At 56.0% G+C, this 24927-nt stretch overlaps 10 protein-coding genes across 10 annotated transcripts; 6 read left to right on the top strand and 4 right to left on the bottom strand.

Annotated features, from left to right (window-relative positions):
• Window positions 1–445: 445 nt before the first annotated feature.
• Window positions 446–2252, bottom strand: MET17_2 (Homocysteine synthase; the record flags this gene model as incomplete). The annotated part of the gene is made up of 2 exons (XM_028640914.1): window positions 446–1803; window positions 2246–2252. The coding sequence occupies 2 exons, from the start codon at window positions 2250–2252 to the stop codon at window positions 446–448; spliced, it is 1365 nt and encodes a 454-aa protein (XP_028498880.1).
• A 476-nt stretch (window positions 2253–2728) lies between these two features.
• D7B24_006792 (uncharacterized protein) lies at window positions 2729–4614 on the top strand (the record flags this gene model as incomplete). The annotated part of the gene is made up of 4 exons (XM_028640913.1): window positions 2729–3101; window positions 3157–3192; window positions 3266–3750; window positions 3805–4614. 4 exons carry the CDS (start codon window positions 2729–2731, stop codon window positions 4612–4614), a joined length of 1704 nt encoding a protein of 567 aa, XP_028498879.1.
• A 443-nt stretch (window positions 4615–5057) lies between these two features.
• D7B24_006791 (uncharacterized protein) lies at window positions 5058–6482 on the top strand (the record flags this gene model as incomplete). Its single annotated transcript, XM_028640912.1, has 1 exon — window positions 5058–6482. One exon carries the CDS (start codon window positions 5058–5060, stop codon window positions 6480–6482), a length of 1425 nt encoding a protein of 474 aa, XP_028498878.1.
• Window positions 6483–6887: 405 nt separating this feature from the next.
• On the top strand, window positions 6888–8572 carry SRP54 (Signal recognition particle; the record flags this gene model as incomplete). Its single annotated transcript, XM_028640911.1, has 2 exons — window positions 6888–6965; window positions 7070–8572. The coding sequence occupies 2 exons, from the start codon at window positions 6888–6890 to the stop codon at window positions 8570–8572; spliced, it is 1581 nt and encodes a 526-aa protein (XP_028498877.1).
• A 489-nt stretch (window positions 8573–9061) lies between these two features.
• D7B24_006789 (uncharacterized protein) lies at window positions 9062–12626 on the bottom strand (the record flags this gene model as incomplete). The annotated part of the gene is made up of 4 exons (XM_028640910.1): window positions 9062–11444; window positions 11507–12115; window positions 12170–12369; window positions 12423–12626. 4 exons carry the CDS (start codon window positions 12624–12626, stop codon window positions 9062–9064), a joined length of 3396 nt encoding a protein of 1131 aa, XP_028498876.1.
• Window positions 12627–15695: 3069 nt separating this feature from the next.
• On the bottom strand, window positions 15696–17309 carry D7B24_006788 (uncharacterized protein; the record flags this gene model as incomplete). The annotated part of the gene is made up of 1 exon (XM_028640909.1): window positions 15696–17309. The coding sequence occupies one exon, from the start codon at window positions 17307–17309 to the stop codon at window positions 15696–15698; it is 1614 nt and encodes a 537-aa protein (XP_028498875.1).
• A 2959-nt stretch (window positions 17310–20268) lies between these two features.
• Window positions 20269–21441, top strand: D7B24_006787 (uncharacterized protein; the record flags this gene model as incomplete). The annotated part of the gene is made up of 1 exon (XM_028640908.1): window positions 20269–21441. The coding sequence occupies one exon, from the start codon at window positions 20269–20271 to the stop codon at window positions 21439–21441; it is 1173 nt and encodes a 390-aa protein (XP_028498874.1).
• A 177-nt stretch (window positions 21442–21618) lies between these two features.
• D7B24_006786 (uncharacterized protein) lies at window positions 21619–22128 on the bottom strand (the record flags this gene model as incomplete). The annotated part of the gene is made up of 2 exons (XM_028640907.1): window positions 21619–21742; window positions 21800–22128. The coding sequence occupies 2 exons, from the start codon at window positions 22126–22128 to the stop codon at window positions 21619–21621; spliced, it is 453 nt and encodes a 150-aa protein (XP_028498873.1).
• A 562-nt stretch (window positions 22129–22690) lies between these two features.
• On the top strand, window positions 22691–23322 carry D7B24_006785 (uncharacterized protein; the record flags this gene model as incomplete). The annotated part of the gene is made up of 2 exons (XM_028640906.1): window positions 22691–22981; window positions 23038–23322. The coding sequence occupies 2 exons, from the start codon at window positions 22691–22693 to the stop codon at window positions 23320–23322; spliced, it is 576 nt and encodes a 191-aa protein (XP_028498872.1).
• A 345-nt stretch (window positions 23323–23667) lies between these two features.
• Window positions 23668–24819, top strand: D7B24_006784 (uncharacterized protein; the record flags this gene model as incomplete). The annotated part of the gene is made up of 1 exon (XM_028640905.1): window positions 23668–24819. One exon carries the CDS (start codon window positions 23668–23670, stop codon window positions 24817–24819), a length of 1152 nt encoding a protein of 383 aa, XP_028498871.1.
• Between the last annotated feature and the right edge of the window lie 108 nt (window positions 24820–24927).

Genomic DNA, 24927 nt, shown 5'->3' with positions numbered 1-24927 from the left:
GATTCGTCACAATACGAGCTGCTGTCAGAATCCGCGAAGCCTCGTCCTGGTGCAAGTTTGCTTCATATCGCCATCAAGAATGGGTCCGGAGGCATTGCCCACACTCTAGTTGTTGGTGGCGGAGCTGATGTTGATGCACGAGACGTTGCCAACGGCGATCGGCCCATTCATTGCGCCGTTAGGGGACGTTCTGTCTCAATGTCGCGTATGCTGTTGCATCATGGTGCCAGGCTGGACTTACGAAATGACGCGGGCCTGACCCCGCTAGATCTTGCTGTGAGGCTGCAGGAAGAAGACATTGTAGAGTTGCTAATTGAAGGTGGCGCTCGAGTCTTGTGACTGTGATGCGAGTGTTAAAAATCGGTATGATCAAAATTGAACCAAATTGACTTGGTGAAGACTAAAGGTTGACAAGGCTGCTTTGAAATCAGAACAATCTGATGTCTCATAGGCTACCCATAGAAGCACCTTCTTGCTTCGCCGCAAGATGGGACGTCTGGTCCAGAGCCTGCTCAAAATCCCGGACGATATCACTGATGTGCTCAATGCCTAGAGATAGCCTTAACAAATCCTCGTAAACGCCCATGTTCTCCATCTCCTCCGGGCTGCATTGTTTGTGCGTTGTTGACCAGTGATGCCCGATGATTGTCTTTGCGTCGCCAACATTCGGTGTGTTGGTGACTAGCTTGAACGCATCAATGAGGGCAAAACCTTCAGCTGCTCCGCCCTTGAGGCCGAAAGTGAGCACTGAACCAAAGCCGTGACCTGGTGTAAAATACTTTTTGGCCAATGCATGATCCGGGTGATCTTCAAAACCCAGGTATCGGACCCAGGCCACTCGCGAGTGAGCACGCAGCCAACGGGCAAGTTGATCAGCATTGTTTGTCTGCCTCTCGCATCTCAGCGGCAGGGTTTCGAGACCGATGCAGAGCTGCTGGGCTGAGGGTGCGGCAAGACAGGCGCCTGTATCTCTCATGAAATCCCACTTCAGCATCTGCATGTAGGCTCGAGACCCAAGAGCGGTGTAGAGATTGGTGCCGACAACCTTTTCAGAGCCGAACTGACGGCCGTGGAGTTGTGGAAATCGGGCGACGTTGGATTGCCAGTCCGACCGGCCTGTTTCGATGACGACGCCACCGAGAGTGGTGCCATGACCCCCTATCCACTTAGTGGCCGAGTGGATGATGATATCGGCGCCCCAGCGGGCAGGCTGGCAGAAATAGCCTGCCGCCGTAAATGTAGCATCGACAACGAGAGGTATTTGAGCCCCGTGAGCGATCTCGGCGAGAGGTTCCAGATCGGCAACTGAGAATTTCGGATTCCCTATGGTTTCGGTGAAGATGAACTTGGTTCGTTCATCTAGAAGCGAGCGGACGCGTTCGAGGTCATTGGTGTTGCAGAATCGACTCTCGACCCCCATTTGTGCCATGATGAGCTTAAATTGATGAAAGGTTCCCCCGTGGGTAAAGTTAGATACGATTACGTTGTCTCCAACCCTTGCCAGAGACATGGCAACAGTCAATGTGGCGGCTGCTCCGGACGCCAGCGACACAGCGTCGACGCCATCCTCGAGAGCGACCATGCGTCGTTCGAATGCATCGTTCGTTGGCTGCTCTTTGTAAGCGGGGAATGATACTGTGAGGCATGCATACCATACGTTACCAAAGCGGCTATAGACCCAACGCTGTACATCTGGGACAGCACTGAAGGCATCGTCGGCAGCAGCTGAGCTGGGAAACTTGAATGACGCTGAGTTAAACACTGGCACTGTACACTCTCCATGACGGGGAGTTTTATCGAGCCCTGCATGAATGACCGCAGTATCATAATGCAGATGCCATGCTGCGCCAGAGGAAGCGGAAGATTGATCTGTATCAGACCCCCTTGAGTCGACGTCGCCTTCGAGACGTGAGATCATATTTCCGAGCTCTTCCAGGTTAACGCAGTATGAGGAGGTTCTCTCGTTAGCGGGGCTGATGCGGGTCGTGAAGTTTCAGATGTTATGAGATTGCTGCAATACATTGACGAAGTACATAAAGAAGTAGGTATTTGCAGCTTGTATTGCCCGTTGCTGGCAATGCTTCTAGGAATCCAAACCTGCAACGACCCTGCACATGATCTAGCTTTGACCATGACCCTTGTTCCTTGTGACGAAGTTGACCTTTTCGGGGGGATCAGTCGAAAGCAACCTGGGGGGTCTGCTATTGGAGCACATAAGAGAACAATAGTCATGTCAGCCGCTGACCTTGCATGGTGCGCGAGATCTGGGTGTTGTGACCCTGCATATCGTACATGCAGGCATGTCGATCACGGCTTTTGGGACACGGAGTTCATCGAGGCTGCCCCGTATAGCGGCTTCTCCATATTTGTCAAGGTAAGCTGTTATTATGACAAAGAATACGAGCCAATGTCTTCATTTGTGAGCTTATAATTTTTCTGAAGATACGAAGTGCGCGATAGTCATCTATCAGTCTTCAACCCACAAAGGCAACCCTTGATGAGGCAAGATATTGTAAAACATCGGAACATGTTTGCAAGTATAGGGTTCCCAGGGGTGACATTTCACGGCGTCATTGGGGACACCTTCTAGCCATGGTTGGGATTTAGATAGTGAAGATCATTGTTCGGTGATGCTGTCGTGCCGTAGAGTCTCCGGCCAGATGGTGACATGTGGCACCAATTGGGCCTAAAAACACAGCACCAACAACAGATTTTGCGCCAGAACATGATGGAGGTCGCTGAAATCTGCAACCATCCATCAGCTATTCATCGCAGCACATTCCACGCCACGATCCGATCAGGCCTTATGTCCGTCCGGCAATGGTTCGTCTTCACAGTGCTTAGGGCTGTGCCGGCTGTGCTGCTGGCAGTCGTCTTAACGGCCTGCGCCATCATCTGTTACAGACTGGCCCTGCACCCCCTCGCCCGAGTGCCAGGGCCCAAGCTCGCCGCGATTTCCAATGTGTGGTATGCGCTTCACGTCCGTGATGGGCGCATGTTCGCCTTAGGCAAGACGTTGCACAAGAAGTACGGCCCTGTTGTTCGCGTGGGGCCGAACGAGGTGTGGTTCGACAGCAAAGATGCGTTCAAGAGCATCTATCGTGAGTCGTAGGAATCTTCAAGACCCTGTAGCGCCCACGGCTCACTTTTTACAAGGGGCCGGCAGTGGCTATGAGAAGTCCGAGTTCTACTGTGAGGCATTCATTGGCATTGACTGAGGCGTCGCCGACCTTCGCACCTGGCACCTGAGGCTGACTGCGTGCAGTGGCTACTCTGCTGCAAAAGCCGACGATGGACTGGATGGGCAGATTGCACTTCCCTGACTCGCTGGACCTCTTGTCTGAGCGAGACATATCACGATATCGCCTGCAGAGGCGTCTCATTGGTCCCATTTACCAAACGGCATCTCTCAAGCGACATGAGCCTGCTATTGACGCCGTGCTTGGGAAGGTCGTCACACAGATCCGTGATCTCGACGGAGCCGAAGTTGATTTGAAGGAGTGGATGCACATCATTGCTGTCGAATGTCTAGGCGCCATTGTGCTGGGCTGGTCTCCGGGCTATTTGAAGGACAAGACAGACTGGGGCTCTAGCAGCCATGGCTACTTGGGTTGGAGACGGAAGAGCGTCTTTGGACTCTTTCCGATGATTGTCAAGGCTGAGATCATCTCGGGAGAGATCAGCTACGCGTTTGCTCGACTCTGGGGGCTTACCCACAAGGCTGCCAAGACCTTGAAGCCCTTCTTCACGGTATAGTACCTAATCCGAAAGCATACGCCGTCAGCATCGCCTGACTGCTCGTAGGGTGTTTACCGTCAGTCGTCGCGACGCATCACCGCCGAGCTCGCCCCGAAGGCCGTCAAACCTTCCAAACTCGGCAAGACCAAAAGACCGTCTGCTGATGACCGTCATGACCTCCTCAACGACTTGATCCAGCTTCACAAGGAGAAGCCCGAATTTAACGAGACATATCTGCGGCGGATGGCCGTGACCAACTTTGGCGCCGGTCATGAGACCATGTGCTCCGCTCTGACTTCCATCGTGGCCATGATCGGGTCGAACCCGTCTGTACAGGCCAAGGTCGCAGCCGAGGTGCGATCAGCCGAGGATCCCTCAAATTTTGATCACGCCACGCGTTTGCTGTACATGCAGGCAACGATCAAGGAAGCCCAGCGCCTGCATCCGGTCCTCGGTATGTCTCTTTCACGGACTGTTCCGGCCGAAGGCCTGCAGGCACATGGCCACCATTTCCCCGCCGGTACCACCGTCGGCTGTAATCCGGTATCCCTTCACAGAAACAAAGAAATCTTTGGCGTCGATGCCGAGTCGTTCAACCCAAGTCGATGGCTTGACACGGACGATGTTCGGACCATGGATCGGTACAATTTGACTTGGGGTGGAGGGAACAGGACGTGTCCGGGACGGCACCTGGCGTATCTCGTTGTCTATAAGGTCATTCCAGCCTTGCTGGGTGAGTTTGATATTGAGGTCACAATGCCGCCGGAGGAGGAGATTCGATATTACTTTATGGCCATGTTGACGGGCGTCAAAGTGCGCTTCCGACCCAAGGCGGGTCTCGACGAGGCACAGGTGACGACGGGCGCCCCGATGTGAGCTGAGCCATGGCAATGCAGTTTCAATGCAATGAATGAGACATTCTTCACATGATTACATTACTGCTGTAGTGGCCCATACTTGGCGCTGTTGGCGCTGTTGAAGCAACAAGTACCTCGTAATGAGTGTCCCCGAAATATCGCAATCAGCAGACAGAAGAACACAGCGTCAAAAGAACTTCCTATCGATAACCTTTTGCCCTGCTGGGGACTGTGTTGGTTCTTGCTTTGAGAGGCAGGCAGCAATCTACAATCGTTGATGACACTGACCTCAAAGCGTTCTTGCCTTGTTACTCAATCTCGAACCACTACGATCTGCACCGAAAACACCAACACGACATCTCTACACTGCTGCCGCCCAACACCTGCACATGGTCTGCGAGGCTCAAAGTTGGTTTGTCATTCGGAAAAGAAATAAGCTCTGAACCGTGTCAAGGTATAACGATGAAGGCCTCGAACCCCCTTTGGCTTGTCGGCCTCCTAGCTCTTGACCTATGGGTCCTGCTCACGAGCGCCGGCGGCGTCAGTCGGGATCTTGTCCATCGGCAGCTATACTCCGAGGGTGGCGAGTATCGCGGTCCAAAAGATGAGGCCGGCATCGGGCGAGGCGACCGCTTCAATGACGGCCAAGACATCCCCTACGGCGCAGGGGTTAAAGGTCGCAGCGAGAATGCCTCCTTCTACAATTTCAAGACGATCCTCGGCCACAAGGAGATCGAATCTGCCATGAAAGCCCTGAAGAACGAATACGGTATCATGCTCGCCCATCCGCCCGAGAACTCGTTCGAGGACCGCGAAACCACCATCGGCATGCTTCCCTGTGATGGCACCCCCCTCGGCATCACCGGCAACAGTTGCGGCATGCCCTCAACCTACAGCGCCTACTTGACCGGCTCTATCCACGGTCGCGAGCGTGGCACCTCGGACGCCATCATCTACTTCCTTTCCGATCTCTTGTACGCTCGCAAGCACGGCACGGGTCTCGACTACGGCAATAACGTCAAATTCACCAATGCCGAAGTCCATCGTGCTCTTTCCGTCGGCATCGTGTTTTACCCCATGGTGAACGTTGACGGCCTCATGTGGGACCAGGACATGGACGACTGCTGGCGTCGCAACCGCAACACCGACAGCGCAGATGGTGAGGGAGAGAACAAGCAGGTTCCAAACGGGCTGCGGAACACGACGGTCGGCGTTGATATCAATCGCAACTTTGACTTTGCCTTTGACTACTTCCGCATCCTCAACTCGACCTTTGGCTATCTCGGTAATTCAGCGTCCCCCAGCAGCGAATTCTTCCAGGGGAAACACGCCTTTTCAGAGAGCGAGAGCCGCAACGCGGCCTGGGTCTTTGAGGCGTTCCCCAATGTCAGCTGGTTCATGGACGTTCGTACATTTGGTCGGCACATCTTCCATCCCTGGGGCCTCGATCTGAACCAGGTGAGCAAGCCGGAGCAGAACTGGCAGAATGAGGAGTTTGACGGCAAACGCGGCGACACGTGGGACAGCGAGTACGGCGAGTACATGGATCGTGCCGACAACGACCTACACAGCTCGGTTGCTGAGAGCATCGCTGATGCCATGGATGGCGTATCCGACATGACGCACACCTTTGGAGAGTCGGCCTATCTGTATCCGCAGACAGGCGGGATCATGGACTGGGCTTATGCGCGTCACATCCTCGATAGCAGCAAGACCAAGGTCATGAGCTTCACCATGGAGATGGGCGATGTGGAGAGCGAGGCTATGGACAACCTCGGCGAGATCTGTCCATTTTATCCGACTGTCGGAGCTTTCAACATTGCTCTCCGCGAGGCAGCTGTTGGATTGATGACGTTCCTACTCGCGGTCGCGGAGAATACTCGTTAAGAGAGTAGAGGTGTTGATCAGTGTGGACGATAGCAATGGTTATGGGTGGTCAGACAATGCGTCCGGATTGTCAAACATGTGTTGTAATCTACAAAGGATCAAGCGACCGTGGTAATTGAAGATCACGTTGATCGAGTGTCTCCTGGCTTTACCCAAGATCCAACATTGTGCTTATGTCATCACCGGCCGGCAGCCGGACATTTGTGACTCCGAGCCTCGCGGCTGCTACCCCACATTGTGACATCCCACCTTTGTGCTACACCTCCGTCCAAATTGCCACGACCCTGTCGCCCTGTTGCCCATCCGCCTTTCGCGACCGCATGCTTAGGATCATCGCAAGCCCCCTCCAAGCGGCCACGACCCCTACGATCCAGCCGGCTTGACAGCCGCAACCGACCCGACAAGATGGTTCTTCAAGATCTCGGACGCCGTATCAACACGGCCGTTTCGGACCTGACGAGGGCGCCGAACCTCGACGAAAAGGTACGCCTTCATCTGCACCATCATCCTTGCGACAGCCAGATCAATTTCAAAAGACCATATATAACAGGTGGCGTACGGCCAATGCTAACGAGGTATCCTAACAGGCCTTCGACGGCATGCTGAAAGAGATCTGCGCCGCCCTCCTCGAAGCCGACGTCAACGTGCGCCTCGTGGGCCAACTCCGCAAATCCATAAAATCGACCGTCAACTTCAAAGACCTGCCGCCCGCCGTCAACAAGAAGCGCCTCATCCAAAAGACCGTCTTTGACGAGCTCGTCAAGCTCGTCGATCCCCATGCCGAACCGTTCAAGCCCAAGAAGGGCAAGGCCAACGTCATCATGTTCGTCGGTCTGCAGGGTGCCGGAAAGACGACAACGTGCACAAAGCTCGCCCGACACTACCAGGCCCGCGGCCTCAAAGCCTGTCTCGTGTGCGCCGACACGTTCCGAGCCGGCGCCTTCGACCAGCTGAAGCAGAACGCCACCAAGGCCAAGATTCCCTACTACGGCTCCCTCACCGAGACGGACCCGGCCGTCGTCGCCCGCGAGGGTGTCGACAAGTTCAAGAAGGAGCGCTTCGAGGTCATCATTGTCGACACGTCCGGCCGCCACAGGCAGGAGGAGAACCTATTCCAGGAGATGGTGGACATTCAGGCGGCGATCAAGCCCGACGAGACCATCATGGTGCTCGACGCCTCCATCGGCCAGCAGGCCGAGTCGCAGGCCAAGGCGTTCAAGGAGGCGGCCGACTTTGGCGCCATCATCATCACCAAGACGGACGGTCACGCCCACGGCGGTGGTGCCATCTCGGCCGTCGCCGCGACGCACACGCCCATCGTCTTCATCGGCACGGGCGAGCACATGCTCGACTTTGAGCGCTTCGCCCCGCAGCAGTTTGTCCAGAAGCTGCTCGGCATGGGCGACATGGCCTCGCTCGTCGAGCACGTGCAGTCGCTCAAGCTCGACCAGAAGGACACGATGAAGCACATCACCGAGGGCATCTTCACCGTCCGCGACCTGCGCGACCAGCTGTCCAACATTATGAAGATGGGCCCGCTGTCCAAGATGGCCGGCATGATTCCCGGTATGAGCGGCATGATGCAGGGCATGGACGACGAGGAGGGCTCCCTCAAGCTGAAGCGCATGATCTACATCTGCGACTCCATGACGGACAAGGAGCTCGACTCGGACGGCAAAATGTTCACCGAGCAGCCGACGCGCATGACGCGCGTCGCCCGCGGCTCTGGCACCTCGGTCCGCGAGGTTGAGGACCTCCTCACGCAGCAGCGCATGATGGCCGGCATGGCCAAGAAGATGGGCGGCAACATGAAGAACATGCAGCGCGCGCAGCAGGCCATGGGCGGCGGCAACAAGGCCCAGCAGCTCGCCGCCATGCAGAAGCGCATGCAGAGCATGGGCGGCGGCGGCGGCGGTGGCATGCCCGGCATGGGTGGCATGCCCGACATGGGCAGCCTCATGAAGATGCTTGGCGGCGGCGGCGGCATGCCCGGTGGTGGCGGCATGCCTGACATGCAAGCCATGATGAAGCAGATGGGCATGGGGGGCGGCATGCCGGGGATGCCTGGTGCTGGACGGGGAAGGAGGTAGACCTTGCTTCATATGAAAGGGGAGGGCATGATAGGAGGGTCGGTTGGGTGGACGGACAAACTACGATGATTCTGATTCCCAGTCACGAGCTGGCAGCACAATAGGGAGGGGGCGTTTGGTCTTGCATAGGAATCGATTTCCATGAACCAATGAATGCAGCAGTGACACTACGAATCGCATGGGGTGTGATGTATCAAAACGTCTCCATTATTCAAGCAGGATTATTCGAGCTGGTGGCTCTCCAAGGCCTCCAGGCCGACACAAACTTGGTCAGTAATGCAAGTAAGAAAAACATATCCGCCGAATCTCAGCGTTCAACAGGTACATCTCCAACATTTCCTGGCTCTCGAACTCACTTGGGAGTTCATATGGCCTTTTCCACTCCACACAACACTAGGGTATCTTCTTTCTCTCTCTCTCTCTCTCTCTCTCTCTGTGTGTGTGTGTATGTGTGTGTCTCTAGAACGATCACACTATCATTAAAACTCGTCAAACCTTCTGCTCGGCCGTGGCTCCATCATGCTGGGTAGAGCCAGAGACGTCGCTCGTGGCCCTTCGCGGCCCGGATCGAGACTGAGACCGCGACCTGCGTCCCTGGGTGTTTGACCGCGAGAAGCTCGCCCACTCCTTGAAGCTGCTCATTGTCATGGTGCGGCGCATACCCGTACCGGTGCTCTCCTCGCCCTGGTTGAACGAGCCGCGTACGACGGCGCCGCTCTCGAGCAGGCCAAACGTCCGCTTGACAAATTTCCACGCCTCAATGCCAAAGACGAAGAGAATAGTAAAGGCAACGGCGACGCCCCACTCCCACGTGATGCCCGTGTGCTTGAACAAGTTGTGGTTGACGTAGGGGATGTAGACGACGGGGAAGACGGAGATGCCGCCGATGATGACGGCCCAGAAGAGGAACCTGTTGCTCCAGAGATCCTTGAACAGGGGGAAGCGGCTCTCGTCGTCGGGGTTGAGGCGGAACATAGAACGACGCAGGCTCTTGAACTCCCAGGCAGAAAGAAGAATCATCCAGGTCAGCTCGGCAAAGACACATGCGCGGGCGCGGAAGACAGGGATGCACTCGTCGGAGAAGGACTTGTTGCACTCGGAGCCGAGGTTGCCATCGTTGGCGCCCCAGATAACAATGCAGAAGCTGACCATGGTGAGAGCGCCCATGATGACGCCGTAGACTAGCATGTCGATCATGATTTGGTTGGTGAAGACGCCGCGCTTCTTGTCGTGAGGGGGTCGGCGCATGACGTCCGGGGCGGCAGCCTCACGGCCGAGACCGAAGGCTGGGAACGACGAGGTGACCATGTTGATCCAAAGAATCTCGAGAGGCGAAACGGGGAAAACAGCAAGGTTCTGGGCGTCGCGGAAACCAAGTCCGGCAACAAGCAGAATGACTTCACCGACGTTGGACGTCAGCAGGTGGAGGATGAACTTCTGGATATTGTCGAACATGCGACGTCCCTGACGGATGGCGGACACAATGGAATTGAACTTGTCATCGGTCAGGACAATCTTGGACGCGCCCTTGGCCACGTCGGATCCAGACCCCATGGCGATACCGACATCGGCGCTTGACAGCGAGGGCGCGTCGTTGACACCGTCACCGGTCATCGCCATGAAGGCGTTGCGGCGACGAAGGGCATGGATCATCCTAGTCTTGGTCTCGGGGGCGCATCGTGCAATAACCAGAGGAAGCTCCTCAAGAGCGTCCTGCTCCTGGTCGGTCATTCGATCAAAGTCGGTGGCTTTCATGACAGCGTGACGTGCGACGTTTTCGGGCAAAATACCCATGTTCTTGGGAATGATGCCGACTTCCTTTGCAATAGCCTTGGCAGTCTCGGGATGGTCGCCAGTCAGCATGTGGACGCGGATACCAGCGGTCGAGCACTCAGAAATGGAGTCCTTGGTCTCGCGACGGGGCGGGTCGTAGATACCAGCCAGGCCGAGAAGCGTCAGGTCATCTTCAATCTCGTTCCTCATGGCCTCCTCGGCACCCGCCTCAGCTTTGCCATGGATGTGAGGCATTTCAAACTTGCCGTCCCACTCCTTGTAGCCGATTGCAAGCACACGCTGGCCCTGCGAGGCGAGATGGTTCATTTGGCCAAGAACCTCTTCTTTCAGCTCATCAGTCATGACTTGCTTGGAATCGCCGTAACCGATGTGGCTGCAGAGGTCGAGGACACGCTCAACAGCGCCCTTGGTGAAGACGAGGCTGTTGTCTGTGGACAGGAGCTGGGGCGATCCGTCTTGCGGGGCATCAAAGACCACGGACATGCGCTTGATAGAGCTGTCAAAGGGAAATTCGCCGAGTTGCTTCCAGCCCCCGGCCTCAAGACCCTTCTTGCCGAGCTTGAATCGGTGGGCGAAAACTTGAAGAGCAATCTCAGTTGGCTCGCCAGTGGTCTGCCACTTCTTCTCATCTTCGTCGAAACGGACAGTGGCCAGGTTGCAGAGAGCGGAAGAAAGGAGGAACGCCTCGAGAGCATCATTCATTTCAGCCGGCACCTCGGGCTCCTTGGGCTTGGAAGGCTTCTCTCGGGTCTCGGGAACATCAAAGGTGAGAGCACCAGCGGACCTCTCTTGGTCGTAGTCCTTGCGAGGTTGAGCCTCCTCTTCTTTGCGAGACGCGGTATACGTGACACGACCGACAGTGGGATCGTTGGGGTTCTGCGAGTCGTGTACGGTGTAGGTGTGCGAGGTAGGGAGCCAGGCCTTGCGGACAATCATGGCGCCCTGAGTCAAAGTGCCAGTCTTGTCGGAACAAATGTTGGTCACGCCGCCGAGAGCTTCCAGGGCAGAGAGGTCGCGGACGACGACGTTGGCCTTGCGCATGACAGTGACTGCAACGACCATGGTGATGGTGAGAACCCTAGTAAATGTCAGTTTGGCATGTTTCCAGACCGAGTAGAGGAAGGGGGGGGGAGTCCTTACGCTACGAGTGACTCCGGGATGATGGCAATGCCGAGTGACACGGCATAAATGATGACCTCGCCGGACAGATCAAATTTGTGGGCGCCAAAGACGATCATGGCGAGAATGATGGCACAGCCGAAAAGGAAGTAGGCCAACACTGCAAGCTTCCGCTGGAGAGGGGTTCCCTCGGTCAACCCAAGGAACTTGCCCACAGCATCATAGGTGCGCTTGGAGCCGCCGACAAAAGGGGCTTTGGCGCCATACTTCTTCGCATTCATCGAGCGGCCGGGCTTGCGCTTCTTCTTGGTGGTCGAGGCGGCAATTTCACCGACGGCAGTCTTCATACCAGTGAAGACAGCAATACCGCGGCCGCGGCCCTTCTTCACAATGGTGGTAGCATAGGCCATGTTGATGCGGTCTCCGACCACGAGGTCCTGAGGGCTGGTGGCCACCGTGTCGGTGCCGGGAATGACGAGGTCGGCATCGATGCTCTTGTCGACTGGGAGAGATTCTCCCGTGAGAGACTGCTCGTCACACGACAAGTTCATGGCTTCGTAGATGCGGAGATCGGCGGGGATGGTGTCGCCCATCTTGAGAAGGATGATATCGCCGGGCACGACGTCGGGGCTGGAGTGTGCTGTCAGTCAGCCGTTGGAGAGCCAGCGGCAAGTGGCTACTTACTTGGAGATGACCTGGGTCTTGCCGTCGCGCAAAACCATGGCCGAGGGAGAAGAGAGGGCTCGGAGGGCATCCATGCGCTGTTCGGCACGGTACTCTTGATAGAAGCCAATTGTGACATTGGCGAAGATGACAAAGGCAAGGACACCGCCCTCAATGTAGTCATTGATGGCGAAGGAGAGGATCATGGCGAAGACGAGAACCTAAAAAATGTTAGCGGTTGAGGCTGGAGCGCGGGTTCAGAGCGGCAACATACGAGGACCATGGCGTTGAATAGCTGTTTGCTAAGGATGGTGTACCAAGGAATCGCCTTGGCCACCTCAAATTCGTTCTTGGGATACTTCTGCTGCGCCTCGGCGACCTGCTGGCTGGTGAGGCCCTTGTCGAGGTCGGTGCCGAGGGCACGAGCAGCCTCCTCTGCTGTCAGCAGGAAGGGGTGCTTGGAATAATCAGCCGACATGTTGGCGAATGATTGTTGATGGCCTGGTCCGAAGCCTGTCCATTCACGAAGAGACCAGAGGTCAGGGATGTTGGACTAGAAAGAGGGTTCGTTTCAGGGGTTGGTAATGGTGGTTGAGGTCTGAGTGGGCGTGATGGTGGCCTGTAGGGTATCTGGGTTGGTGTAGATGTTGAGGCGGTTTAGCTCGAGGAGCTGTTGTTGAACCTGATGGAAGACGGGTAGGTACCCGGAAGATGGAGGATGGTACTTCGTAAAAGGTATCTCGTCACTGGGTTTGGACGAGAAAGATGGAGATCCGAAGTCAAAAAGCCATGGTGAAGTGGGAAACGTGACTTCTTTATACTTCGGAAGGAGGTCCCTTTGATTTTGGCTTCGCAAGAAGGCGTGAACCACATGGCCGGGTGAACCCCCCTAGGTACAGGGGGGCGTATCTGCCGTTTGCCTTCGAGCGAACCCACCCCGGACGCCGGACTGCGTGAGGACAAGAGACGCCGAGGCATGGCATCGCTCGTAGCGCCACTCGTAAGACAGCCAAGACAATCTGAGAGGACATCCATCAAGTCGAAAGAAACAGTCGAGGAAACAGGCTGGTTCTGCCAAGATAGACCTCACGCCGCTTGGCGACGTCTGTGCTTCCACCACCCATGAGCCTCCGCCCACCGGTTTAGTGGCATCATGGTGTGCAAAACCCGGAGAAGTGGAGCCTCGTGGTGTGATGGGTAAAGGGGTGTCAAATCAGCCTATTGGTCAATTGCCCACTTCGGATGGTTGCGGTCTTCTCTTGGCGTGACGCCAGACTTGCCAAGACGTGATGTCTTTGGCGAGCACGACTCAACGGGCTCCGAGGTGTGTTCCGCTGTCTGTTTTGCATGGCCTGCATAATTTCGGTCAGGCTGGAGGCAGATCGGCGAACATACGAGACTCTCATGGGCATCATTGTGTTTGGGATGTCGTGAATGCGCACGATGTCGACATGCTTCAGTTGACACCCGGAGGTCTATAGCTTCGGAAGAGAAGGGGTGAGGGGGGTTCTATTACAGTGGACCCCACGGCGCCGTGCCTTCCTGAACATGTTCCGACTCGGCCACCAACCTCAACAAGATCACGCCTTGCCGCATCCGTACAGCCTCCCCATTGGCCACATTCGTCGGCTTAGGCCCTGCACCCAGTTCGGTGAGCCCGTGATAAGCCTCCAACATGCGTACTGCTGTGAGTCACGTGGCACCGCATCTGACCAGACCGGACCCTTCTGGTCATGGTCGGGGTGGAATGGTGTTGCTTGGCATACTTGGCACGTTTTTGCGTTTTTGCACCATGCCCCTGGTGTTCAGCTTTGCCCCCAACACGCATCCGTTGTGTGTGTGTGTATGTGTTGTGTTGCATAACGGGCCTCAATTCCTCATCATTTCAGTCCAATATGAAACACGGCCTGTGACGTTCGAGTACCGCGCAGGTAAACCGTGCATCCAATGTGCATTGCCTCCGGAGTTCCGAGTTCGCCTCGTCTCGCGTCTCACGGCCCATGAATGCCGCCCCGGGTCTCGTGACTCGCACCGTCACGGCACCGGAGTGGCGGAGTGGCGACACCCGCTCCAGCCTCACCGAGCACAGCCACCAGTCCGCTTCTCATCTTGCCATGACGAACGCCGAACCCCCGACATCGGCCCCGTCCGGCACAGGCACATCGTGTACGGGGCAAGTCGTTCGTAGGCACATGATACGACTCGATCTGACCACGAAAGCAGCATGGGTTGCAACTCCGCCATGGTCATTGCCAGACGGCCAATCGCTTGCATCCTTCCATGCTTTTCCCACGCCTGTGGCAATGGCAACACCACGCACCATGCGTTGCATCAGCATCTCCCCCGCAGCACCTTGGCTGCTTGGCGGGGATGCCAAGCAGCCAAGCTGAAACCTCGTTGAAATCGAGGCAAGTTTTCGGAATATCGTGAGCATCTTCAAGACGCCCAACTTCGGCCGGCATGGGGAATGATGACGGCTCGAGACCTACCGACCCCCACGCCACATGCCGTCTCTGCGTCGTCGCTGTGCAGTCTTCCCAACAATCACAGTCCATCGCTGTTCCAATTCGTCCCCAGGAAACATCATGCAGGAGCATCCCCGCCATGCCCAGCCATCCAGACCCCAATCGCCAGGCGAAATATTCCGCTCCTCTCCGCCATGCGCATTCTGAGTACCGAAAGCCAAGTCCTCTAGCGGCAACATCGTTGCCCCCGCTTCACCGCTTTGTGCGAGGGATTGACTCGACGATCGTCGCCGGTCGACTTGGCATATTGCACGAGGTTGCGCGCAGGGAGCCTCTCGGGCCGCGCCTAGAAGGTGGTCTGACGGGCAGCGGTCTTGGATCAATGTTCCTAAGCCCCGTGCTCATGGTAATCATTTGATTGCCTAGAGACATTGTTTCATGGATCACCCAACCTCAGTTTTGGTCTGTCGGACAAGGTGTGGTCGAGGCTTACTTGGCTTATTTGAGGATGGCACAGGGGGGGAACACTCCCTGCTGCAGCCCGGCAACATTAGATACAGCATCAAAGGGACAACGTGCATCTACGACCAATACATGACCAATGAGATTCAACAGCCACTGGTCACGCTGCCGTTTTTGCTTCTGTTGTGCAGGCAGCTGGACCATCATCAGTTATAGGAAAGCCCAACCCCATGATTCCTTCGAAGCCCGATACGCGACTTCAAGGGTCTTGCTCGAGTCTTTCCCATTGATCAAATCATTTGGGAGTCATTCTTTCCCCGATATCGTGCCTAAGTCCGCAAGAGGGTTCAGAAGCCGAGTCGTGAAGGCCTATTCCTTGAGAGACATCACTTCCTATCAGTCATTGCGACTGTTCTGATGAGGCATTCGCCAAACCTTGGAATACTTTGGATGCTTTCTTATCCTCGTTCTCGAAGGATTAATCTTCATAAATAAAGGCTCATATGCGCGTCGGGTTCCTCTTCTCAGTCACACATTCTCGACAACAGCCACGACCTTTGCATCCCAACAGATCAATCAGGCATCTGTTTCTCTAGACTAAATCGTACAGCCCCCGACTCTCAAATCTCATACCGATCGCTCTCGTGCTGAACAGGCCGGTAGGTAAAGTAATCAAACACGGCTTTCTCCGCAGTTCCGTTCAGGTCCGAGCACGCGACACCAACAAACGCACCGGTGAAGCTGCCGTGCGCCTGGTGCCCGCCACACTCATCCGACACGATCGAGGCATCGAGGACGGGTCCAATGGCCTCGAGCTCCTGGCCCTCCAGCGCGTAGAAAAACTGCAGCGCCGGCCCGCGGATCGTCAGCGCCAGCTTGACCTTGCCCTCGTTGGGGATCTGCACGGGCTCGATGAAGGGCGTGTTGAGGTTGCCGTCGGGGTAGGACGACTCGGAGCTCATGATGAGGAGCTCGCGCTGGCCATCTGAGTGCGCCGTGACGGTAAGGTAGAAAAAGTTGAAGCGGCAGTAGTACGCCGTGAGGCCGGCGAACTGGCGCTCGTCGGTCGGCTTGAAGTCGACGGTGGTCTCGGCGTCGTAGGAGAAGTTGGTTTGGCGCCGGGCTACGAGGGCCTGCTCGAACCAGGAACCAATAGTCTCGCGGCCGATCAGCGTGAGCTTTCCGTCGTCTGTCGAGAAGATGCGATCTGTTTCGGGGGTTCGGAGCCACTGGAGATCCTTGTGCAGGCCCTTCTCAAAGGTATACTTCTGCTCAGCCCAGTATGCCGTGTCGTCGCGGCTGCCGGGAACTTCGACGTGGAGGGACGGTACCGGACCATTCTTCACGTACAGCCATTCGTCGTCACCCCAATAAGCCTCTTGGATGTTCGTTTCACGGCCAAGAACACAGCGGCGGTTCTGTGTTGTAGGTCTTCCGCCGAGATGCACCAGGTACGTCTTTCCCTCGGGTGTCTCAACAATATCGCCGTGACCCGCGCGCTGAATAGCGGCGAAAGGTGCGTCTTTCGAGGTGAGAATATATTTCTGAGGGTGTGTCTCATAGGGACCCCAAATATCACGAGATCGTGCAAGAGTACATGCGTGCTCGTATGCGGTGCCGCCTTCAGCCGTTAATAGATAATACCAGCCGTTGCGCTTGTACAGGTGCGGCCCCTCGACGAGCTTGAGATCAGTGCCGGTGTAGATATTTTTCTTTGGGCCGACAAGCTTGCCGGCTGTGGGGTCAAACTCTTGAAGAGCGATACCGGCAAAGAGTAACGGCCGGCGTCGGTGATCCCAAAGCATGTTGACAAACCACTTCTTGCCGTCATCATCGTGAAACAGGGACGGATCGAATCCGGACGAGTTGGCGTGAACCGGATCAGACCAAGGTCCTTCGATTGAAGGTGCGCTGACGATATAGTTGTGAGCGTCCTTGAAAGATCCGTCCTTGCGCTTGACATCTGTGAACACGAGCCAGAACTTCTCGCCGTCGTGAGTGAGACAGGGAGCCCAAACGCCGCAGCTATCGGGGTCACCACGCATATCGAGCTGGCTTTTCCTGTTCAGCGGTCGAATAACCAGATCCCAATTGGCTAAATCCTTCGAACGGTGGATTTGAACACCTGGATACCACTCAAATGTGGATGTGGCAATATAGTAGTCATCGCCGACTCGAAGGATGGAGGGGTCGGGATTGAACCCTGGAAGAATGGGGTTGCGGACTGTCGGCATGGTGTTTTGGATGTGCAATGTCTTGACTTCAACCAATATGCAGAACTGAGTCGACACTGCTATGTGTTCCTGTCAGTCGTTGGCCTATCAGTCTTATGGACGAGTGTGACCGGCGGTCGTTCGGAGTAGTGATGCCTCGGAGCGGGTAAATTGAACATCTCTCCCCGCGAACCCCCACAAATATGGGCATTTAGCCGGCGCGATCACCGGCTCCAATCGCCCGGAGCTTGGCTTCCCCTCAGCATCTCAGCATCGCCCTGTAGCTGTTCACCTGAACACTTCAGGAGAGACGCCGTCAGGTCGAAGCTGCCTCGGATGACTCGAGCATCTCGGAGTATACGAGCTGTCCATAGATTCTATATGACCAGAGATTCTATATGGGCCAGATTTGGCCGACTTATCCCAGCGTGTTGACGTCATGTATGCGGCGGTCCAGACCGGCCGGAACACGTCCAAGCCCAGCACTGAATCCGATGGTGAACAAGAGGTGTTCACTTCCTTGGGGCATGGCTTATGGGGGCACTGGGAGATAAAATTTCCGCACAATTGGTCAATAGACAAGAAGGAAACTTGTAAGTGTCAAGTACTCAAAATACATGCACTGAGTGTTCATTATCTCAAGTCTGGTGAGGCACATAAAAGTTCAGTCTTGGGCGAAGAATCAGACGCTGACATGGTGCTGTCTGTGCCGCGCCTTACAGCGCTTTTGTGACCTCAATGTCCTACTTTCGAAATGCAAGAACTGCCTCTCAAAGGCCACCCACGAACTCCCAGCGAGGCTCTTTTGTAACCCCAACATTCGAGGCAGACAAGCACAAGTACCAGTTTTCACTTGATGCACCTCCAAACAATATTCCCCTGCAGATTTAAGGCTTGGTAGCGGATGGAGCTTTTTTGAGAATATAAGGTTCCCTGTTCGAGATTTCTGTATGTATATGATCCATTATTTCTTTTCTCTTCAACAATCCGACCTCGTACAATCCAATCAGCCGACGTAACTCGCAGTGCATCAAGAGAGACGATCTCACAAAGAAAGCTCATTTCTGAATATCGAACATGAAGGTATGATCGTTGGCATGTTTTCCGGGAAGTTGAGTTCGAGCTTGTCACTAACTGAACCCAGATGAACGGCCTTCGCACCCTTTCTGCTGTCGCTCTGATGGTCTCCTTCGTCCCCATGGTGCTTGCCGGCCCGGTTATTGCCTTTAATTCCCGGTTATGATCTCGACAAAAACGCTGCGGGCAAGAATAGATATCAGGCTACGGATCCTGCGGCCTTAGAACCGTCTGGCTTCAGCTGGTCTGGCCCAACACCCACAAGTACGTAGTCGACGTTCAAACAACCAAGGCACGGAGGCCCTAAATGTGCAACATCAGCACGCCAACTCATCTGACGTACATCAAGAGACTAGTTTCAGAAATGATGAATAAGTCGTGCACCTGATAAATCAGTGTATGAGGATGAATCATCCGTATAGTAATGCAGATGCCATTCGCATCGCGTGCCTAAGATTTTGTCAGATCTGTTGCATTTTAGATTTACACGGCATAGACAGAGGACACAAGTGATTACTCTTGAGCGGCCTAGTAGCAACCGCCTCACGAGCATGGACTTTCCAGACGTGTTGGCCGGCCTTAGTGGAGCAGCAACGACTTGTTGCAATTCGTTTTTTTTTATATGCATGTAAGATGGACCGCGTTGTCTCAATTGCCCTCGTAAAAATGACTACGATGGCAATCAACTTAGAACATCTACGAAATTGCCAAAAGGTACCCATTGTGGTGCTGCGATAGTCTCGAGACAAGACCGTTCCTCTTCAAGCCTTGTTGAAGTTAGTGTGGGTGCAGAAGACGTAAAAACGCCGTGGAGCTCAGCGCTAGAAATATGAAGAATATGCGAAGGCAACTGAAATTGTAAAGGCTGTTCTATGACATGTGCACTGGAGTTTTGTGCCACGAAAACGGAAGCGTATCGTGCTTTACGAACAGAGGTGGTTGTTTTGAAATAGTCGATTTGTCAGTACGAAACGGCAGCGCCGAGACAGGTACAAATGTATCACGACATCGTATGATGGGAGAAAATAGTACCTCGTGGTGTTAGTTTGACGCAGCTTGTTCAGCGGAAAAGACAATGAAGACACCATCAGCAGTGTAGATCCCAGTAGCAGCACCATAATTGGGTGCAGTAGCAATCCTCTGTGCGTCTCACTGCTTTAGGTGATAAATGACTCGTCGCGATAGTTAAAGCCGACAGAGAGATGACGAGCTTAATAATCCGACTTGAAGGGTCTGCATCATGTGACGTAATGACTCCAGAGACATCCATCAAAGCACGGGCTCTTCGGCGATTAGACAGACTTGGCCATCAGTTGTTCGAGCATCCGACCCCTAGATCCCACTCCCTCGTCGGAGATCAAGCAAAGATGCGACGCCAGGTTCCTCCCATGTGCTGGAGACCCATTGGATGATCAGCATGGAGCCTGTCGGCCCAGCAGAACTTTTTTTCCTGTTCCTGGGCAACCCTGATGCCATGCGTGCCGCTTCTTCGGCTGGCCCGACGTCATTCTCACGGGAGCAGCTTTAGTGCCTTCCACCAGCCTGTAGGTACGATCGAGAGTGAGATCAGATGGCGCCATCTATGATTGAATGCCGTCCCTAACGCGCGGCGGTGGGTCTTCTGCTCGCTTTTATTTCTAAGCTCATCGGTAGATGTCGCACCAAGCCCCATCTTCTTGAGGGGCTGTGGAAACCCGGAATCCGAATCCCGCAATGTCAAGAGTATTATCTGGAGAGTTCTGGAAATGGACCTACATCTGGGCATAGTATATAGAGCCGCCAGTCCTGAGATCTTTCTCGGATTTGTTCAAGATAGAATACCTCATCACTTACCACAACATTGGTAGACATCAACAGCAAACGTCTTTCCATCAATCCTGCCACCACATCCACCCTACACAACATGGCAGCCAACTCCAAGCTTTTCGAACCCCTCAAGGTCGGCAACATGACGCTGCCCCAGCGCATCGCCATGGCGCCGCTGACTCGTTACCGCAACGACGACGAGCACGCACCCATTACCGACCTCATGGCTCAGTACTACGGTGACAGGGCCTCCGCCCCAGGAACCCTCATTGTCACTGAGGCCACCGGCATCTCCCCCGCCGAGGAGGCCGACCCCAACCTTCCCGGCATCTCCAGCCCGGCGCAGGCTGCCGGCTGGAAGAAGATTTACGATGCCATCCACGCCAAGAACTCGTTCGTCTTCCAGCAGCTCTGGGGACTCGGTCGTGCCGGCAACCCGGGCTACATCCAGGAGCGTGGTTACAAGTACGCCTCGAGCAGCGACGTCCAGATGTCGGGCCGTCCCGTGCCACCCTCGCCTCTGACCGAGGAGGAGATCTGGCAGAAGATTGGCGAGTTCCGCGCCGCGGCGCGCAACGTGGTTGACGCCGGCGGTGACGGCATCGAGATCCATGGCGCACACGGCTATCTCGTCGACCAGTTCACGCGCGATAGCGCCAACAAGCGCACCGACAAGTGGGGCGGCTCGATCGAGAACCGCGCGCGCTTCCTGCTCGAGGTCATCAAGGCCGTATCGGAGGAGATTGGCGCCGCGCGCGTCGGCCTGCGCCTCAGCCCCTTCGCCACCTTCCAGGAGTCCTACTCGGCGGACACGTGGGAGCAGACGTCCTACGTCGTGCGCGAGATCAAGAAGGCCGGCCACAAGCTGGCGTACCTCTCGCTCGTCGAGCCCCGCGGCAACCCCGTCTTGCTCGGCATCGTGCCCCAGCAGCCCAGCGACAGCGTCCAGCCGTTCCAGGAGGATCGCCCGCACACGCTCGACTTCATTCTTGAGGAGTGGGACAACTTCTCCCCCGTCATGGTCGCCGGCGCCTACACTGGTGAGAGCGCCGTCGAGGCCCTCGAGAAGCACTACAAGAAGTGGGACGTGCTGATTGCCTTTGGCCGCCCCTTCATTTCGAACCCTGATCTCGTCTTCCGCATCAAGAACAGCATCCCGTTCGCGCCGTACAACCGTGAGACGTTCTACAAGAAGAAGAGCAACGACGGGTACAACGACTACCCCTTCAGCGAAGAGTACCGGAAGAGCGAGGCTGCGGTATCTGCTTGATTTTCAAAATGACGGAGCGATTGCATGGTATCGGCGTTACACACAGGATTGAGTGCATTTACATGTAGACATATACCGCTTGACAGAGAGCAAGAATTATGATTTTCCTACATAGCTATCATCTCGCTTCGTGGTTCATCAAGTGTGACACATGGCCAGAAGTGACCGCGCTTTCGTTTAGACGTCGCGATTGTCTTCAGTGCCTGCCGCTCGACTGTTTCCAAGACCGCCATCGACATCGACTCCAGATGTCCTTTGCTCTTTGATCGCCTCACGAGCACTGGCCTGTTCTTGCTTCTTCCTGCAGAGATGTCAGCCCGTGATGCCGCAACGAGAACGCGGTTAGTCCTTGGCGCACCTCTCAAGATCATCAGTAAAGCTCTGATCCGTCACAGTCTCTCCCTCAGCGAGCTGTGTACCGCTCTTTCTGGCTACAGCGTCGGCAACCTTGCCCTCGGCGAACGTCTCCAGCTGTTCGGCTTCGACATTGGGGTTTTCTGGGCCCTTGATCCCAGCGCCCGGTGCGGCGTACTCGGTGTTCCTTCTTTCGGTCTCGTCGACGGGGCCTGAGCCTTGGACCCCGTAACCGAGGGAAGAAGGAACGGCTTCGTCGATGGATGCCGCCTGGGCTCGAGGGACCGGGGCGCGGCCCTCTTGCATTGCGCGAACCTCATCTTCTGTAGGCATCGTGGCGGGTGGGCGGTATGGCGGTGTCAAGTGCGTCCGAGGTTCACTCCTGGCTTTGATCTCATGAGAAGTCCGATGACAAGGGATCGCAATGTGTTTGCAACATGCCAGAAGCCAGCTGTATTACCGGAGGTGAGGTTCCAGATCGATGACGTCGCTGTGGGATGGCCATGGATCGGCGCTTGTTCGCGCCCACAAATTGCAGGAATGACGCTGGGCTCCCAAAGGTCAGTCAGGTAGTACCGCCATAGGAAGCCAATAACCGTCAATCGGGTCCTGTCCAAGGCTTCGTCTTCCCCTGATCGTGGTCATTCAAGTCGAGCCGGGAAGTACTCGGTCGTCTCGGTGAGTACCGGTTTTCGGTCAACGCTGGCTTCACCGAGATATCCACCATGATCCACTGTCAACCAATCATAATATTCAAAGAAAATCCGCTTGGGTGTCCTGGTTCGTGACTACGAGGAAAACCACTGAGGTCAACGTCGTCAACGTCTGCTTCCCTGTGCACTTCACAAACCACAACGGCTGCGAGTGTGCTTGGGGCTCGAAACGCCGGTGTGTGATGAGCTGGCACCCGTTCGGAGGACCGTCGCGGTCCGGGGACGAGTGGTTCTCTGTCGGTCTGGCCTCTGACTTTCCCGACCTGGGCTTTGATGAGGATAGCCTCTTGGATAACCGCTTCTGTGGCCCGGACCTGAAGCCCGGGTGCAAGGTGTTTCATGCACCAAGAGAACCTGGGTCCACAAGGACCGAGATAGCGATCGCAGAGGACGACGGTCCGCCCGAAGACGAGGATCTCAAGGACCAAGTGCTCGTGTTCCAGCACAGGGGCAAGTTCCACGCCATCGATCATGTGAGCCCCTTCTCAGGCACATCAGTCAAGACGAGACCACTCGCTCATATCCACAGCGCTGCCCTCATTCCTCCTACCCGCTATCTCGTGGTACACCGTTCGACATTGAGGACTTTGGAGTCATGCTCAGCGCCGGCATAACCTGTCCAAAGCACGCCTGGTCGTTTGACCTCCACACAGGCATGTCAGATCGCGCTCGGTACAAGCTCGGCGTATGGGAGACCCAGGTCCGAGATGTGAAGCGCCACGGACTCCTCGGATTGAGCACAGCTAAGAGTGATGCTGTTTCCGAGCAGCCAGAGAAAGAGGTGTGGGTGAGGAGGAAGCAGAGGATGGGCTGACGAGACGAGTTATGTCCATCCGTTGCTAAAAGAATTGCCATCTCATGCCGAAGCACGCCTATCAACTCTCATCTCCTACTTGGCGTTCGTGGAGAGGCGCGTATTGCATCTCCGACGTGAGGGTGGCCACTCGAGCGACTGGTAAACGGCTCAAGATAACAAACGGCCCCGCCCTATCTTCGGCGGACCCCGAAATCTCCCCGCATCGAGACTCCAACCAGACGTCTCATACCTCTTGAACCAGATACTATTCATATATCCGCAAGACATACGCATGCTTCCCCGGGGAAAAAAAAAAGAAATTGATATTATCAACAAGATCCTACCATAGTCCCTTCATTGACCATGACCGAAACGCTCACAGCCAACAAGCCGGCAACGACCCTCCTCCGGCTGGCCTCCGGCAACGGCCCCGTCACACGTACCGTCCTGACAACCCCCCTTCGCGATGCCCTCCCCTCTGAGATACCCATCATCGACATATCCGGAGCCTTCAGCGACGCCCTCGCCGACCGCGAAGTCGTGGCGCAGCAGATCCGCGCCGCCGCCACGACCTCGGGCTTCTTCTACATCGCCAACCACAACATCCCCGCCTCGGTGACCGACTCGGCCAAGGCCGCCTGCCTCGCCTTTTTCCGCCAGCCGCTCGAGGCCAAGATGCAAGCCCACGTCGGCCAGTCGCGCTACTTCAACGGCTACAAGCCGCCGGGCTCGCAGCGCATCAACAAGTCCGAGTCGGTCGACGCCCGCGAGACCTTCAGCTGGACCTACGACCCGCGCTTCGACCCCGCGGCCCCGCCCGTCGAGGCCATCCCGCCCGTGGCCCGCCGCTTCCTGCGCATGGAGGACTTCCACTGGGACGCCGTGCGCGCCGCCTCGCCCGGGTTCCAGGACGCCGTCGTGCGCTACTGGCGCGCCTGCCTCGCGCTGGCCCGCGTGCTCGTGCGGTGCTTTGCCCTGTCGCTCGCGCTGCCCGAGGACTACTTTGACGCCAAGTTCGCCTTTCCCGATGCCGCGCTCGCGCTGAACTACTACCCGTCCCTGCCCGAGTCGGCGGCGCAGGGGCCCTCGGCCTCCGCGAACGGGGGCGACGTCCCGGCCGAGGTCTCGATCGGCTCGCACACGGATTTTCAGCTGTTCACCATGCTGTGGCAGGATGACGTCGGCGGGCTGCAGGTGCTCAACCGCGACGGGCAGTGGATCCGCGCGTCGCCGGTGCCGGGCACCTTTGTCGTCAACATTGCCGACTACCTGCAGCGCATCACCAATGACCTGTACGTGAGCACGGTCCATCGGGCTGTGAACCGCAGCGGCAGGGAGAGGATCAGCATGCCCTTCTTTTTCGGCTTCGGGCTGCATGAGAGTTGTGCTGTCATCAAGAGCTGTCTGAAGGACGGGGAGGTGCCGAGATATGAGGAGATTGGATGTGACGCGTGGGTGAAGAAGAGGGCCCAGGCCATGCACAAGACGGATTCAGATGACGAAGAGGCAAACTGAGGCCAGAGCGGCATGTGGTAACAAAGATGTAAACACCAATCAGCGAACGACCGAGATACATCAAGTTGCAGCTGAAGACCTTGTGAACAGTGATCGCAATGATACAGA

Source organism: Verticillium nonalfalfae (assembly GCF_003724135.2).
Source record: "Verticillium nonalfalfae strain VnAa140/NRRL 66861 chromosome Unknown scaffold_5, whole genome shotgun sequence".
Taxonomy (NCBI): Eukaryota; Fungi; Ascomycota; class Sordariomycetes; order Glomerellales; family Plectosphaerellaceae; genus Verticillium; species Verticillium nonalfalfae.
The sequence above is the reverse complement of the archived record's forward strand: the minus strand, read 5'-3'. Positions and strand labels throughout refer to the sequence as shown.